Source organism: Lepisma saccharinum, chromosome 8 (assembly GCF_977018435.1).
Source record: "Lepisma saccharinum chromosome 8, izLepSacc3.1, whole genome shotgun sequence".
Classification (NCBI taxonomy): Eukaryota; Metazoa; Arthropoda; class Insecta; order Zygentoma; family Lepismatidae; genus Lepisma; species Lepisma saccharinum.
In genome coordinates this window covers 69,364,859-69,380,709 of record NC_139236.1, presented here as the reverse complement: position 1 = coordinate 69,380,709, position 15,851 = coordinate 69,364,859, and the positions used below count along the sequence as shown (strand labels likewise).

General features: G+C 36.1%; 1 protein-coding gene across 1 annotated transcript in view; it reads right to left on the bottom strand.

Moving 5' to 3' along the window:
• Window positions 1-411: 411 nt before the first annotated feature.
• The window catches only part of LOC145991095 (RCC1 domain-containing protein 1), a 55,564-nt gene continuing 40,124 nt past the window's right edge, over window positions 412-15,851 (bottom strand). Inside the window, exons 2-7 of the mRNA XM_083126832.1 lie at window positions 14,798-14,937; window positions 11,670-11,758; window positions 10,174-10,408; window positions 9,724-9,850; window positions 8,247-8,716; window positions 412-632 (exon numbers count right to left, since the gene is read on the bottom strand). Coding sequence (XP_082982958.1) covers window positions 457-632; window positions 8,247-8,716; window positions 9,724-9,850; window positions 10,174-10,408; window positions 11,670-11,758; window positions 14,798-14,936 — 1,236 coding nt within the window. The 5' untranslated portion in view covers window position 14,937 and the 3' untranslated portion in view covers window positions 412-456. The remainder of the gene's footprint in view (window positions 633-8,246; window positions 8,717-9,723; window positions 9,851-10,173; window positions 10,409-11,669; window positions 11,759-14,797; window positions 14,938-15,851) is intronic.

Below are 15,851 nucleotides of genomic sequence, written 5' to 3'. Positions count from 1 at the left end.
TTTTCCACTGTAAATACTCATTTTTGTGCAATCTTATAAACCTCCATATTCTAGTGTTTGGCATAATATTTCCAAATTCACTTTTGTAGTATGTTGTTTTAATTGTCAAAATTGTAATTCCTAGAATTTACACTTCCACCATCATTAGTGATCTTCACCTACTCCCTCTGACTTACGAACCATTTTTTTTCTCCTTCTTCCTGTCTCAGTACATTGAAACTACATGAAGAATTCAAAACATTCCTAGGTATATTTAACCACCAAGGAAGAACTTTATAACAAAATTACAAGAGCTCCAAGCTAAGAAATATAAAATAAATATAAAAGAACATATATAAATTAAAAATTTATGATCATCACACAAGGATTTTTTTTTAAAAAAAGGAATGGTTTAGAGTATGCACAAATTTATTTACATTTCTTTTAATGGATACAGTTTTTGCCTTATGCTACACGTTACTGGAGGCACACAAGAGAACTCCAATCACCACATGCAATGTCAACAATTTTCTTCTTTGTTTCATAATCAGTATGCTCGAATGGTAATCGCATCATTACATCACAACATGGTGTGCCACTTAGTCCCAATTGGGAGTACTTGTTGCTCCCGCAGCCCCACAGTGAGCCATCATCTATAGAAGATAGATATATTATTTCAATACCTAACAAATTTATTGACCCTGCCTATCAAATACATATCACTTATGTACTGGTCAAAAGTAATTGACTTATAGTTCCTTTGTTCAAGAAGTAACACAGTTATAATTACTCATTTAGGATAATTCAGTTACAATACCATTATTTCAAAATGCAATTTCAAGTTACATGCGATGGCGCAGTGGTAGCATCCTCGCCTTGTAATCAAGGGGTCCCGGGTTTGATACCCAGTGGAGGCACATAGTGGTTCGGATCCCACTTTAAACTGTAGGTCCAGTCCCAATTAGACTTTCTGTGCTTAAAGTGGACTTAAAACAACAATTCAATCAATCAATATTTACAGTTACTTTATTTTAGAGACGATATAGAACATTACACACATGAACTGAATGTACACTTATTTTTGTTGAAAAGCATCTAAAATTCAAATTAATTTTCATGAAATTATAATAAACCTCATACATTTAAGTACCATAAAATTGAGGCAAGAAAATATAGAGTAATTTGTGTAGACATCTATAGCATTATAGTACAATAGGTACAGGAAGACAAGTTTTATTATACCCTTGTCATACACTTCTGCTGCAAGTTCATTGTGATATGCAGTTACCGTTTACTGGAACTCTTCATTACCATCAAAGTGCTTTCCTCCCAAAAACCCCTTTTCTTTTTTGTAAAACGATGAAGATCACTCAGGATAAGATCAAGACTGTAGTCGAGGTGTTCTCAAACTGCCTACGAAAACTTCTGAAGCAGCTGTTGTGTTTGTGTGTGGCTGGGCACTCATGATGGATTTTCATACCATCAGACAAGAGTCACACAAATCAACACAGATATGTGCAATTTCCAACCTGACCATCTCCGTTTTTCATGAAATTTGGGGAGTTGAAACTATGCATGGAACTTAATAACTATGAAAATTTTTGGTTTCGTTCGTCTTGTAATTGTTAAATTATTCAAGGTCAAAGTTCGCATAAATTGCCCTTTTTGAGCCCACTTTGCTATACTAAATATGCTGTAACTCCGCCCCTATTTCGCCTAGGAAGCTCAAATAAAGCTTATTTTACAGGGAATTGAACAAGCTTTCCAGTGATATATAAAAAGCCTACCTTTGGATAAAAATATAATTTTGTCACGTGACCTTGACTTTTGACCTTGAATATCTCAAAACACGTCATCACCAAAAATCGTGAAAGAAATATATTTGGTCCCTCTTACCATACTCTAAAACATATCAAAAATCATTCTGGGACTGCAATGGGATCAGAAGATACAAAATAATATGTGTAACTATGTGACTGATAAAAGCCTCATTACATGAATTATGACGAGTCAAAAGTCCTTTAACACCCCCTACAAAATGTGAAGAAGTTGTCCTGGTCATGGAAGAAATATTTTAGGCACAGGAGATCCCTAGCTGTGTGTGCCAAGCGCAGGTCCGGCATATTGTTGACCGCCATATTGAATTCAACGCAAGAATTTCAAAGGAAAGGGGGTGATGTGATGTGCCTAACCTATTTCTTTGATGACCGGGATGGCTCCTTTGCATTTTGTAGGGGGTGTTAATTTTGACTTGAATGTTAAGAAAAAGGGGAAAGAAGGTTTAGTTTGAGTCTAGTGCAATTCAAATGAACTTTCTAGTAAAATAAGTTGTTTCTTACAGTTGTCAGCAATATTAACAACTGAAGTTCACTGTGCTAAAGCTGGTGGTCAGTTTGCAACGAAGATGTCTCACTTGACGCTCTGCCATTATGACCTTGCTTCAACGACCGTCACAGGTATCCCGATGAAGGAGGAACAGAACGCAAGCTCCTCTGCAAATTATGATGTGGAGATATTTCACCCTGCAGCAGCTCATGTTTCCATTTTGAAAGGTAAGTGTGTACAAAATATAAGTATTATATTTATTTATTCGTAGTGCAGAAGCCAAATTATAGCACTTTGTTCAGGGAAAAGTCAAGGAATTTTGTCTTGATAGGTTGTTTTTTTTATGTGATGGAATGAATATGCCACGTGTTTGCTTTGAAAGATATCATTATGAAACATTGCATGGGAAAAGGAAATCTTGTTGCTAAGTCTCGGCATCAACTTTTAGGCACCTTTTATTTACGACACAACAACCAAGGTGCCAGAAACCAGTGGTGGGAGGTGGGAAGAGAGAGAGAGAGAGAGATTTCCGGAGGGGCACTGCTACCCAGATATCTAATCTTATAATCCCTTCATTTATATCTTGCAAAAGCTATAATTGAAATAGTATTTCAAGTACTTGAAGTATTATGTGCATGTGTGCATCAAGGTGCATATGTTCGAGACTGCATTTAAGTATTGGTCTCCCCCCACCCCCTATGAAAATACTATAGGCGGGCACCCAACGAGACTGGCAACGGTGCGCACGAATCGACAACGCTGCTGCCTTTCCCTTCACATGGCAGTTAGATTAACCCCTGCCCTTGACTCAGTATGAGTTTGAACTTGCTACAGTTGCTACGTGATTGTTGAGAGGGTCTGAAGTGAAGGTGTGTTTGTGAGGTGCATTACGAAAATGGACTGGCAAAAAGTTATGGTTATGAAAAGTGAGTAGTAGAAATAGCCAGATCATGTGTGCGCAATAACTTCAGGTACTCCATTTGACACATGGTAGTCGTGCGTTTACCACTCTGCCTTTGGAAGACATTAATGATGGCTGCAAGAATAAATAACCCTGCCTGTTCTCAGCTTACAGATGCTGGGATAGGCATTGTAACAGCCGGCTGCCAGATATTAAAGTGCGGATTTTCAAATTTAATAAAAAAAAAATCTATAGGCGGGCACCCAACGAGACTGGCAACGGTGCGCACGAATCGACAACGCTGCTGCCTTTAGGTGAAGTTGAGTTGAAAATCACAAGTGAGTGGAGAAGGATACATAATTTAGAACTGCATAATTTGTATTCATGTCCAGATATTATTAGAATGATTAAATCAAGAAGACTTAAGTGGGCAGGCCATGTGGCACGAATGGGAGAGGAAAGAAGAGTTTACAGGATTCTTGTTGGGAAACCTGATGGTAAGAGACCAATATTTTCAAGGTGGCTGTTCAATTGGGTGTGCATTTTAGTAACTATTATAATACTGTCTGTGTTTTTTCTTGTGTAGTGGTTGTTATGTGTTTGTGTGTCTTGTGCAGTAGTTGTGCTGTGTAGTGTGTTTGGGTTTGTCTTGTGTAGTAGTTGTGGTGTCTAGTGTGTTTGTGTTTGTCTTGTGTAGTAGTTGTGGTGTGCTTGTATGTGGGTTTGTCTTGTGTAGTAGTTGTGCTGTCTAGTGTGGTTGGGATTGCCTTGTGTAGTAGTTGTGCTGTCTAATGTGTGTGTTTATCTTGTGTAGTAGTTATACTGTCTAATGTGTTTCTGTTTGTCTTGTGTAGTATCGGTGGTGTGTATGTATGTGTCTTGTGTTGTAGTTGTGCTGTCTAGTATGTTTGTGTAGTAGTTGTGCTGTCTAGTATGTTTGTTTTGTCTTGCATAGTAGTTGTGATGTCTAATTTGTTTGTGTGTGTCTTGTGTAGTAGTTGTGGTGTGTAGTTTTTTTGTGTTTATATTATGTAGTAGTAGTGGTGTGTTTGTGTTTATATTGTGTTATAGTTGTGATGTGTCTGTGTGTGTCTTGTGTAGTAGTTGTGCTGTTTAATGTGTTTGTGTTCGTCTTGTGTAGTAATTGTGCTGTCTAATGTGTTTGTGTTTGTCTTGTGTAGTAGTTCCTCCATTCATATTGGGAGTTAGGCGTAGAGCTGACAACTCTGCACTGTAAAAGGCCATGTCAAGAATCAGCAATATAAGGCCATGGATGTTCCCAAGGTAAAATATTCCGGAGGTAAAATAGTCCCCCGTTCGGATCTCCGGGTGGGGACTACTTTGGGAGGTCCCTGGACTAAGGATAAGATCTACGTTAGGAATAAGGATATTAAATTAGGCACCTGGAATGTTCTGAGCCTTTACCGGCCTGGGGCATTTCAATGTACAGTTAATGAGATAGTTAAGTATAAATTAGACGTAGTAGCTGTCCAGGAGAAGGGAATTGTAAAACTAAAAATTATACTTTTTTCTATGGTGGTACTGAAAATCATAATTTTGGAACAGGCTTTTTTATAAATAATAGAATTATCTCGGCTCTTAAAATAGTAGAATTTATTAATGATAGGATATCATATGCAGTTTTACAGGGTAGGTGGTGTAAAATTATTTTAATAAACATACATGCACCAACGGAAGATAAAGATGATAATACTAAAGACGATTTTTATACAGAGTTAGAACAGGTCTTTGATAAATTTTCTCAGTATGATATGAAAATTCTGTTAGGTGACTGTAATGCACAGATTGGCAAAGAAGAGACATTTAAACCCACGATTGGTAAAGAAAGTCTTCATGAATTAAGTAATGATAATGGTATAAGATTGATTACTTTTGCAACCTCAAAGAATCTAATTGTGAAAAGTACCACTTTTAAACATAAAGATATCCATAAATATACCTGGTCTTCTCCAGATGGTAAAACTCATAATCAGATAGATCATATTCTCATTGATAAGAGAAGGCATACTAGTATAATTGATGTTCGTACACATAGAGGTGCTGACTGTGCCAGTGACCATTATTTAGTAATTGCTAAATTAAGAGAAAGGCTCTCAGTGATAAATCATAAGCAACAAAATCTAAAAGTTCTAAAATTTGATACAGGAAAGTTTACTGATGAAAGAATTAAGAAAGATTACCAAATTAAACTGTCAAATAGATTTGATATTTTGCAGGATTTAAATGATGATGAAAATATAAATGAAACGGACGTAAATAAGAATTGGGAGCACATACGTAATGCAATAGAATCAGCAGCTAAAGAAAGTATAGGATACCATAAACCGAGAAAAAGTAAGCCATGGTTTGATAATGAATATCATAATCTAATAGAAATAAGAAATCAGGCTAGACTTAGGTGGTTAAATAACTCTGATGATACAAATCTAAACAATTATAATAGAATAAAGCGAGAAGTAAACCGCACGTTTAGAAGTAAAAAAAGAGATTACTTGAAAAGCAAAATTAACGAAATTGAAACAAACAGCAAAAATAAAAATATCAGAGATTTATATAAAGGTGTAAATGAGTTTAGAAAGGGGTGGCAACCTAAAGTAAACTTGATAAAAGATAAAGACGGTGATTTTCTAGCTGACCCAAGCGATATTCTAAATAGATGGAAGAACTACTTTAATGTCTTTTAAATGTCCATGTAGGAGATAAATCAGAAGTGAATGAAGTACACACAGCAGAACCTTTAGTTCCAGAACCTAACTTGACTGAAGTTAAAGATGCTATTAAAAGGCTTAAGAATAACAAAGCACCTGGCATTGATTTAATACCAGCTGAGTTAATTAAATATGGTGGAAATTCATTAATATGTCAAATTCATAAATTAATTTGTTTAATATGGAATAAAGAAGAAATCCCTCAACAGTGGAAAGAATCTATAATTGTTCCTGTGTTTAAGAAAGGTGATAAAATGAACTGCAATAATTACCGTGGAATTTCTCTACTCTCAACAACATATAAAATATTATCTAACATTATTTTAACAAGACTAACCCCATATGCTAATGAAATTATAGGTGATTATCAATGTGGATTTAAACGTAACCGATCAACTACAGATCAAATTTTTCACATCAGACAGACACTTGAAAAAAAGTGGGAATATAATCAAAATGTCCATCAGCTATTCATTGATTTCAAAAAAGCATATGATTCGGTCAAAAGAGATAAATTATATAATATATTAGTCGAGTTTGGAATACCTAAGAAGCTTGTTAGTATGATAAAAATATGCACCAGTGAAACGGAAAGTAAAATTCGTGTGGGTATTAATATGTCTGACAAATTTACAATTCATGATGGGTTAAAACAAGGAGATGCATTATCTCCATTGCTCTTTAATTTTGCCTTAGAATATGCTGTTAGGAAGGTAAAAGAAACTAAAGAAGGACTAAAATTAAATGGTGTGACTCAGTTGTTAGCATATGCAGATGATGTAGACTTACTGGGGGATGATGTGAATACAATTAAGAATAATGCTAAAATATTTTTCAAAACTGCTAAAGAGATAGGTTTGGAAGTTAACAAAGAGAAAACTAAATATATGCTTACAGGCCGAAACCAAGTGTTAGGTAATAATCAAAATCTAATTATTGATAACAACTCGTTTGAACCAGTTTCCAAATTCAAATACTTAGGAGTAATTTTAACAAATGAAAATTATGTTAAAGAGGAAATAAAAAGTAGGCTTAATTCAGGAAATGCATGTTACTTCTCTCTTCATAAACTTTTGTCTTCTTGTTTAATATCCAAGAAACTAAAAGTTAAAATATACAAAACAGTAATTTTGCCTGTAGTATTATATGGATGTGAAACTTGGTCCCTTACATTGAAAGAGGAACATAAATTGAGAGTATTTGAAAATAAGATCCTTAGGAAAATATTTGGACCTAAAAGAGATGAGGAGACAGGTGAGTGGAGAAGGTTACATAATTTAGAACTACATAATTTGTATTCATGTCCAGATATTATTAGAATAATTAAATCAAGAAGACTTAGGTGGGCAGGCCATGTGGCACGAATGGGAGAGGAAAGAGGAGTATACAGGATTCTTGTTGGGAAACCTGATGGTAAGAGACCTGTAGGAAGGCCAAGACGAAGATGGAGGGACAACGTTGAGATGGACCTAAGGGAAATGTGGCCGCGGTGGCTCAGTCGGTAACGCGTCTGACTACCATGCTCAAGGTCCCGGGTTCGATCCCCGGCCGGTTCAAATCCGGGAACTTTTCTAACGGTGGAAGCGGTCCCGGCACCTACCCAGCGTCGAATAACATGGGTACCTGGGGGAAACCCTGGGGGGTAAAGGCGGTCAGGGGCGTGATGCTGATCACATCACCCCCACTCACGACCGGATCAAGAAAATGTGGGGCGTGACCCCCACACCCCCTATACGCCTTCATGGCGTGGTGCTATGCACAGGGGAACACTTTACCTTTTTACCTTGTTAAAAGAATGTTAGATAATATCTTATATGTTGTTGAGAGTAGAGAAATTCCACGGTAATTATTGCAGTTCATTTTATCACCATTTTTAAACACAGGAACAATTATGGATTCTTTCCAGTGTTGAGGGATTTCTTCTTTATTCCATATTACACCCAAGCCCTTCAATTAACCAAGCATAATGTGAAATGCAACTCATGAAAAAAATATAAAGTACTCACCTGTCAAATTCCATGACTGTCACTAGTCATGTTCTTTTGTGATTTGCATGGAATTATTGTATATTTGTGTAAGAAGTAAATTTTAAATGTGTTTATGCCATGACTTCAATATCTCCAACTTTGCTTTTAGAAAAGCTTATAAATAAATAGACCCTATTTATTTACTTTAAAGTGAGTAACTTAAATATCCTGTTAAGGTGATCACACTAAATCTTCTAATGATCTTACAGAGAAACAACATTTACTTCCTGAGCAATTTTTTTTTTTAAAAAAAAGAGGTAAGCTGTATGTTTGTTTAGAACTCACCTTGCACAACGATGGTGTGTTTAGTCCCACATGCCACCTCAGCCACATTCACAGTCTCATTATTTGGCCAGTCTATAGGTGTTGGTACCAGAAGCATAGAAACAAACTCTCTTCCACCACTTCCAGCCTGTTGACTTTCTGTGGACGATTCTGTCGGTTTTTCAGATGTCGATGTTTTCAGTTTCTTCCTGTGTGGCATATCCGTGAAACTTGAAGCATCTGTATTAGTGGTTACATTAATTTCTGTAGACTCCTTAGTCAAGCAGCTAAGTTCTTTTGCAACATTCTGTGTGCAGAAACCCAACTGACCACAATTGTTCCATCCCCACGAATAAAGGTCACCGGATGCGGTAACGGCAACTGAGTGCCAACCCCCTGCTGCTATCTTACACACGTGCAAGCCAGAAAGTGCAGAAATCTCACGGGGAAATTCTTCCTGTTCCAATTCACCATGTCCTAGTTGACCTCGGCTGCAGATAGAGAAATAGTGAAAATTTTCACTCTTGAAAAGATATTTGTTGACAGTAAGCAAAGTTTCTATAAATGTGGAGGAAAAGTAATGGAAAATCTAATTAAAATGCTAGCAGCAGTACTGACCAGATAATTAATAAGAAAGGGTGAACCAGCCATCTTGAAGTTGATAAATCCATGAAAAATTTAGTTCAAAATCTGATAACCACATGTAGCAAAAGTGCCCACTTGTATAGCAAAAGTCTCACTTAGAGATAACTATCTACCTATCTATCATGTTACATTCCAGGGTAAAAAATCATTGAAGACTGGCAGGGGGAGGAAGATATGTAATACATATTTATTATGTTATTACATATAAAAGTAAAGTACTAATATTTAAAAATATACATTATTAAATATACATAAACAAATTCATTTATTACTTTTACATACATCAGATATTTATAAAGTAGCAAACTAATTCTTTACCAAATGGTTAATATGAGAGAGAGAGGTCACACACACACATTATCCTTCATTTTGCTTTTTAAGGGACGAGGTTGTTGTTGGGGGAGGGGGGGATCCCCCTTGTCCTCCCCAGCATTTGGCACCCTGAAACTTTCAGATGTTCACTTTTTGAAAAAGCTTGCAATGACTGCATGCATTCTTACCCCTTCCCTTATCATACCTTTGGTAACCCTGAGGTTGACTTCACACAGTAGCATTATGCAACACATGTCTCTTTAGAATGAACCTTTCACACGATAGTAGCATAAGCCTGTATTTGCTTGGTTCGTTTCCAAAGCAACGTGCATTGATTTGCCACTTCGATGTGAAATTTGCCAAGGAAGCAAGCAAAGCATAACCAAGATATATGGGGAAACATGAAAAAAAAATACCCTGACAGTGACTATCCTGCTAACATGTCACACACAATCCATTTCTTTTTCACTCCTTGCCTGTAAAGTGAATGGATTTTACATTGCATCAACAAGCCATAGGCATAATTATCATCCATCCTTACCTGCCTACACCCCAAGAATATGCCAAGCCATCTTCTGTTCGTAGCATGCAGTGTTCCCTGCCACACACAATGTCTGTTACCTTTGATCTTGGTCCTGGTAAAAGTGATGGGATAGCATAGACATTACCTGAAGTTCATAAAAAAAAGAAATTTTCAGAAATATTCAGTGGCACAACAGGGGGAAGGGGGAGTTATAGTTTATTTTTTTAGCAGTCAGTGCTGTATTTTATCATCTTTTCAATCATCTGATATTCTCTTTTTCTTCTTCTTTTCTAGCAAAATCTACAGGCAAATTAAAATTAAAACTATTCACAATAGAAAAAAACATCTCTTTCTTCATTGCATCTAATTTATTTGATGCCTCAGCACAATTCACATCAATGGAGGATGTACTTTGCTTAAAAATTTATCAACATGAAATATATTACCAATGCCACTGGGTATACATACCTGCTAAACTTATTGCAACATCTTGTTGAACATTGCAACAGACTTTTATGATTTTTTGTTTCTCAGGTACGGAAAGATTTTGTAGTTCTTGACCTTGTAGTAAGGCTTCCTCTTCATCTATAAGCTGTTCAGTGTTTTCAAAGTGGTTCAGCTTCCTCAGATCTCCTGTTCGCTCAAAACACCAGCATGATCCATCATTATCCACAAGCAGCGCATGCCTTTCACTGCAGGCACTCTGAAAAAGTGAACAATACAATGCATTATCACTTATATCCAGGGCTTGTAAGATGATGAAAAGTCTTTTATTTTCCAGGAACTTCAAGACAAGGTTAATCTGTTTCTCTTCCTTCATGATTGTTTCATCTTTTCAATGATACAGTAGAACGCCGTTTATTCGCACATCAATTATCCACAACGTCAGTTATCTGCACACTCAAAAAAACAAGATCCAACGAATGTTTTCTCATGTCTTTTGTTTTCTTGTACATGTATACGTATGTAGTACTGCGTACTGTACGTAAAAAATAAACCTGTACTGTACATGTTTTTCTTTGTTAAATAAACACATGTTTGAATATCCGCAAAAATCGTTATCCGCATAACCTTCGGTCCCAATTAATGCAGATAAATGACATTCTACTGTATTTGTTTCTACAATGAAAAATCTTGACCTACATTGCCAAAGATAGGAAGGAATAGAAGACTTATTGTGGCAGGCAGATGCAAATATAAACTGGGTTTTCTGCTTAGCCCCAGAAGCTAAAACTACCAAACATCTAGTTCAATGAATCAAGTACTTTTTGTATCACTCCCAATGCATTTCAATATCTACATTATTTATATAGGTGAATATTTTTAAAATTAGGACATCAACTACCAAGCTCAACCTACTATCAGTTTCTTCTGCACATAATGTGGGCAATTTGTTGGGAACGCTATACCACTAAATGACACACAAGGCAGAGAGGGTATAATACATGTGCCATGTACATTCATAGGGGCCTCTCCTGTGGCATGGTGGTAACATTGTTGCCTTGTAATCAGTTTGATACATCGTGGATGGCCAGAGTGGTTCAGATCCCACTTTAAACTGTAGGCCCAGTCTCAATTAGCCTATATGTTCATAAAGTGTGCAATTTCATATATCATAACTCGTACATTGTCACCATGAAGTTGCAATCGATTTATGTCCAAAATGCACCCTTCTGGAGGATAGTGCTAAATTTGAAATAGCAATCATGAAACAATTGTTAAAAACAGTCAAGACTTTTAAAAATTTTCTTCAATGAAATTTTTATATGCGAGTGATAAAATGTAAATCTGAAAATATTGTTTAATTCTCCATCCAATTATTTAAAATATTCTACACAACTGACAACAGCTATCTTTTCTATGAAATTTAGTTTCCTTCTTAGTAATTTCATCTTTTAATCAAGTGTCTTTTTCTACTTGTATGTTAACATAAATTTTAAATGAAAACATGATTGACACAGTACCTGAATGATTGAGCTTCCCTCAGGTATATCTATTTTCTTCTTCTGGTGAGTGTGACCATCTAAAAATCCAGTAACATAACAGCCAGAATCTAAAAATTACAGATGAAATATTCCTGATATTAATTCAGTTTTGCAAAAAATATTTATTTATTTGAAAAATTCTGAATACAGAGAGAATCCATTTTATATCAGGATATCAACAGAGAAAAAAGAAATTAACAAATGAGAAGCATGCACACATACATATGTAACAAAAATAAAACAATAACTAGGGAAAAACAAATATTAATTACTCTTCAGCTGCTTGATGCATGCCTTTCTGAAAGCCTGCTTATATAGATGGAAGCCTGGAGGATCATTAAGTGTATTGTATCTTGTTTGTAGCCTGTAGAGAAGTGACCTTTGTTCTAGGAATAGCCTTGAGGCTTTTGTGTAAAAGAAATTGTTGCATTTGCTGTTGGTACGTGGGATCTGGATGTGAAGAGGTGGCAAGAGTTCCTTAGTGAAAAGTTGTCCATTCAGAATTCTGAAAAGAAATGTTAGATCTGAAACTTCAGGGAAGGGAAAGATCGTGAATTTGAAGAGTGGATAGAATTTCGTGTTTGGAAAAGCAAGATATTTACGTTTCACTATTCTGATGAAGAAATTTACCACCTTGTTTGTTCTCTTTATCTATCACAAGCCATTGACCAAACACAGGAACCATATTCAAGAATAGGTACAATGCACGTTGTAAAGGTTTTGAGGGCAGAAACATGTGTGATATCTGTAAATTATTCCAAGGGTTTTCATGTCTTTAGAAGTTATGTAATCTACATGGTGGCTGAAGGTGAGTTTGCTGTCGAAAATGACTCCCAGATCTTTGTGCTGTTGTACGAATGGGATAATTTGGATCCATAATTGATAGGATGGTGCTGTAAAATCGGATTTGAGAGTAAACCTCTAACAACAGATTTCTCGCGATTTATTTTCAGATTCCAGTCTCGGCACCAGCTTTCAATGAGTTTGAGATTAAGCATTTATGCACAATGTAACAAGCTGGGCAGTGCCATGTGTGTACTTATTAATTGGTTGATTTAGTTTATTTGTTGTCACTCTGCCACTTCCGGCTAATTGGGATGATGCTATTTACTTATTTCATTAAATTATATTAGAGTTCTTCTTCAGAGATCGTGAAAATTACAAAATGCAAGATAAGCCAATATATGCCATTAATAAATGTTCTTCCCTTCAATAGTAGGAAAATACACAAAAAATATATTAAAAAAAACATGGGGAGTTATATCTATTCAATTTTGTTTAACTTATATTCTTTTCTATCTCTCTAGTCAAGTGTAAAACTGTGGATGAATGATTAATTGATTAAATAGGCGAAGGAAGGAACAACACTAGCAAAAAAATTTAACCTCCAATGCCCATATCTGTACTGTGTCATGGTAACTACTACATCTGAGGCCAACATATGGAACAGTGACGTGCACTGAGGAGTAGCTAGTCTAGCAGAGATAGATCAATCAATACCACATTTCGAATTATATTCAAATAACAATATTTATTGTGTTGTTAAAGCCACAGTTCATGTGCAACACTTTATTTTCCACGTGCTTCTCGTTCATCGGTGTGATCCGCGGGCAAAGCTGGCTGGATACCCTAGCTCGCTCTTCTTCCGCCTGACCAGTTTCCAGGTAGAAACTGCAATGGTTGAAAGCCCAGGCTTTCAGGTTCCTCAGTCTATCTCCTATAGGATAGATAGGGGATTGGTTTTTCATAGATTTTTTTTGTAAATCCTCTAAAGAACTCAGGGTAAAATTTTCTGCAGTACTTATGTTCTCTGTATTTACACAACCTTTTACACGTTGTACAATATGTATGTATAATATGGGATGTAGTTTTATTATTTATGAAATGGGAACGTGTTATGGGCAGACAATAATATTATGCTTTCTTTATTTTTTATTTTTTCAAGTATGGAATATATAATGATTAAATTACAAATATGTGCTCGGGCTCTCTCTCACTCTCGTTTTAGTAGTGTTTTATTTAAATATACTACTCTTGGTCTCTAACAGTCATAAATACGGATGCATTTATTTGGGCATATTGTTGTTGGTTTGGTTTATTTTACTTCGCTTTTCTGCCACATTTGGTTATCGCGAAAATGAGGATGTGATGATATGATGAAATTGATGAAGGGACCTTATATGAACAATCCAGGCCAGGATGACCCGTGATGACTGCGCATTCTTGTCCTATGTGTTGTACTCTGCCGAGAATAATGAAATAATTTGATATGAAAAATGTACCTCAGAGCTCAAAAAGCCAAATGAATATTACTGAAGGAACTACAAAAAAGTGTCTTTTGTTACATGTTTTGTTTCTGTGCATAAACTGTACTTAAAACACCAAATCAACCAACCATGGGGGAGTGGTTATCACAACGTGCTACGATACCAGGAGTTCCGAGTTTGAACCCCTACCTGGGCGTGGTTTTCTTTGTGTTTGTCCCTTCATTAATTTTATCTTATCATCTTCGCAGTTAACCAAATGTGACAAAAAAGCGACGCTAAGTAACAAAAATGAAATCAAATCATTGATTGATTCCTTGATTTGCTTTATTTTACTTAGGTTTTCCACCACTTTTGGCTAATCACGAAGATGATACGATAAAATTGATGAAGGGACACACACAAAGAATATCCATGACCAAGCCGAGATTCGAACCCAGGATCTCTGGCATAGTAGTCAAATCAAAACGTTTTTTATTTTCGAATGTGGGTGGGGTTTACGTGTACTTTTTTTTAGTACTCTTTCATCATTTTGCAATCTTTTCCTGTTTTTGACATTATTTTTTTTAGGAATAGGGGTGTGACCCACACCAACCCCAACCCCCTTGAGCACGCCACTGACTGCTACCCCAAGTGTCGATGTCACCACACGTCACTGATATGGAAGCCTGAGTAAAAAAAACAAAAAAAAACTAATATATAAACATGTTGTATCACAAAGAAATAATATATGTGGTCACACCATGCCTGTTATTTCTCACACATATACAGAAAATTATAATATCTAACACAAATAGCCTAACCACCTATACATAGAAATATTTACACAAAACATGATCTAACCAGTTGTGAAGATCATGCGGCTCCAGGCACAACATACAGATGTAATTTGCTCTGGGAATTTCCTAAAGGTATTGATGACCAAATCCTTTGATTCTGGGAACATTCCAAACCCATTGAATCCACAATAATATAACTCCATTCTGAAAATGAAATAATGACTGAACAATAAAAGTAAATTTGGTGTTGTTAAAAATTCAACTACCATCTTATAAATCAAGGGCTCGGATGTAAAACATGGTGACATTTTGGTCACTATTGAGTTTTTTAAGCAGAAAGGTTATTAGAAGCTATTAACACGTGGTGTAACAGCCCATGGGGGTTAGTGCATACATACAAACTGCCAGCCTCACTCCCACAGGTGGGAGATCATCTAACCAGTTACTGGGTGATTTATGGTCAGCATGATGAACCCCAAGTTGTCGTCATAAAATTCAATGACCAGGTTTCGCTACTCATTCGTAGCTCCTCAATTTCCTCATGATGGTGGCCACCTGTACCAACACAGGCCGAAAGCTCAGGAGGAAAGTTGTTACGCTTCCCCTGAGAATCAAACCTACGCGTCCTGTAGCCGGAGCCCAAAGTTTGCACCTTAGACGAGACGGCCACGGTGCGGGACTATTAGAAGCTATACCAGGGTGTCTACCGAAATGACGAATCCAAAATTCTTGACTTATTTTCATCTTTTTCTTAACATTTATTTAATCGCCCCCTACTAAGGTATAGTTGGAAATTAAGAAAATAGATATTTTTATTGAATGTAAAAACCCCTTCCACAAGGCCGGTTAAGATGAACACTGAAGCTGTACTTTAACAAAAGATTTAGACTAACTTTGATTATTAATGCATGTAAAAATTAATGCTTCAGACTTTGTCCTGGATGGGAAATGGCCACATTACTTTACTTAATATTTTTACAAAACTTCACCCTTTCAAGAATGTAATTCTTAAGAAACATATTGAACAAATCTTAAACTACAACTAGGGTTTGAAAAAAAACATTTTTTAAAAAAAAAAAAAAACCAACCCACCTTGGCCCAATCGGATTTTTTCAGGT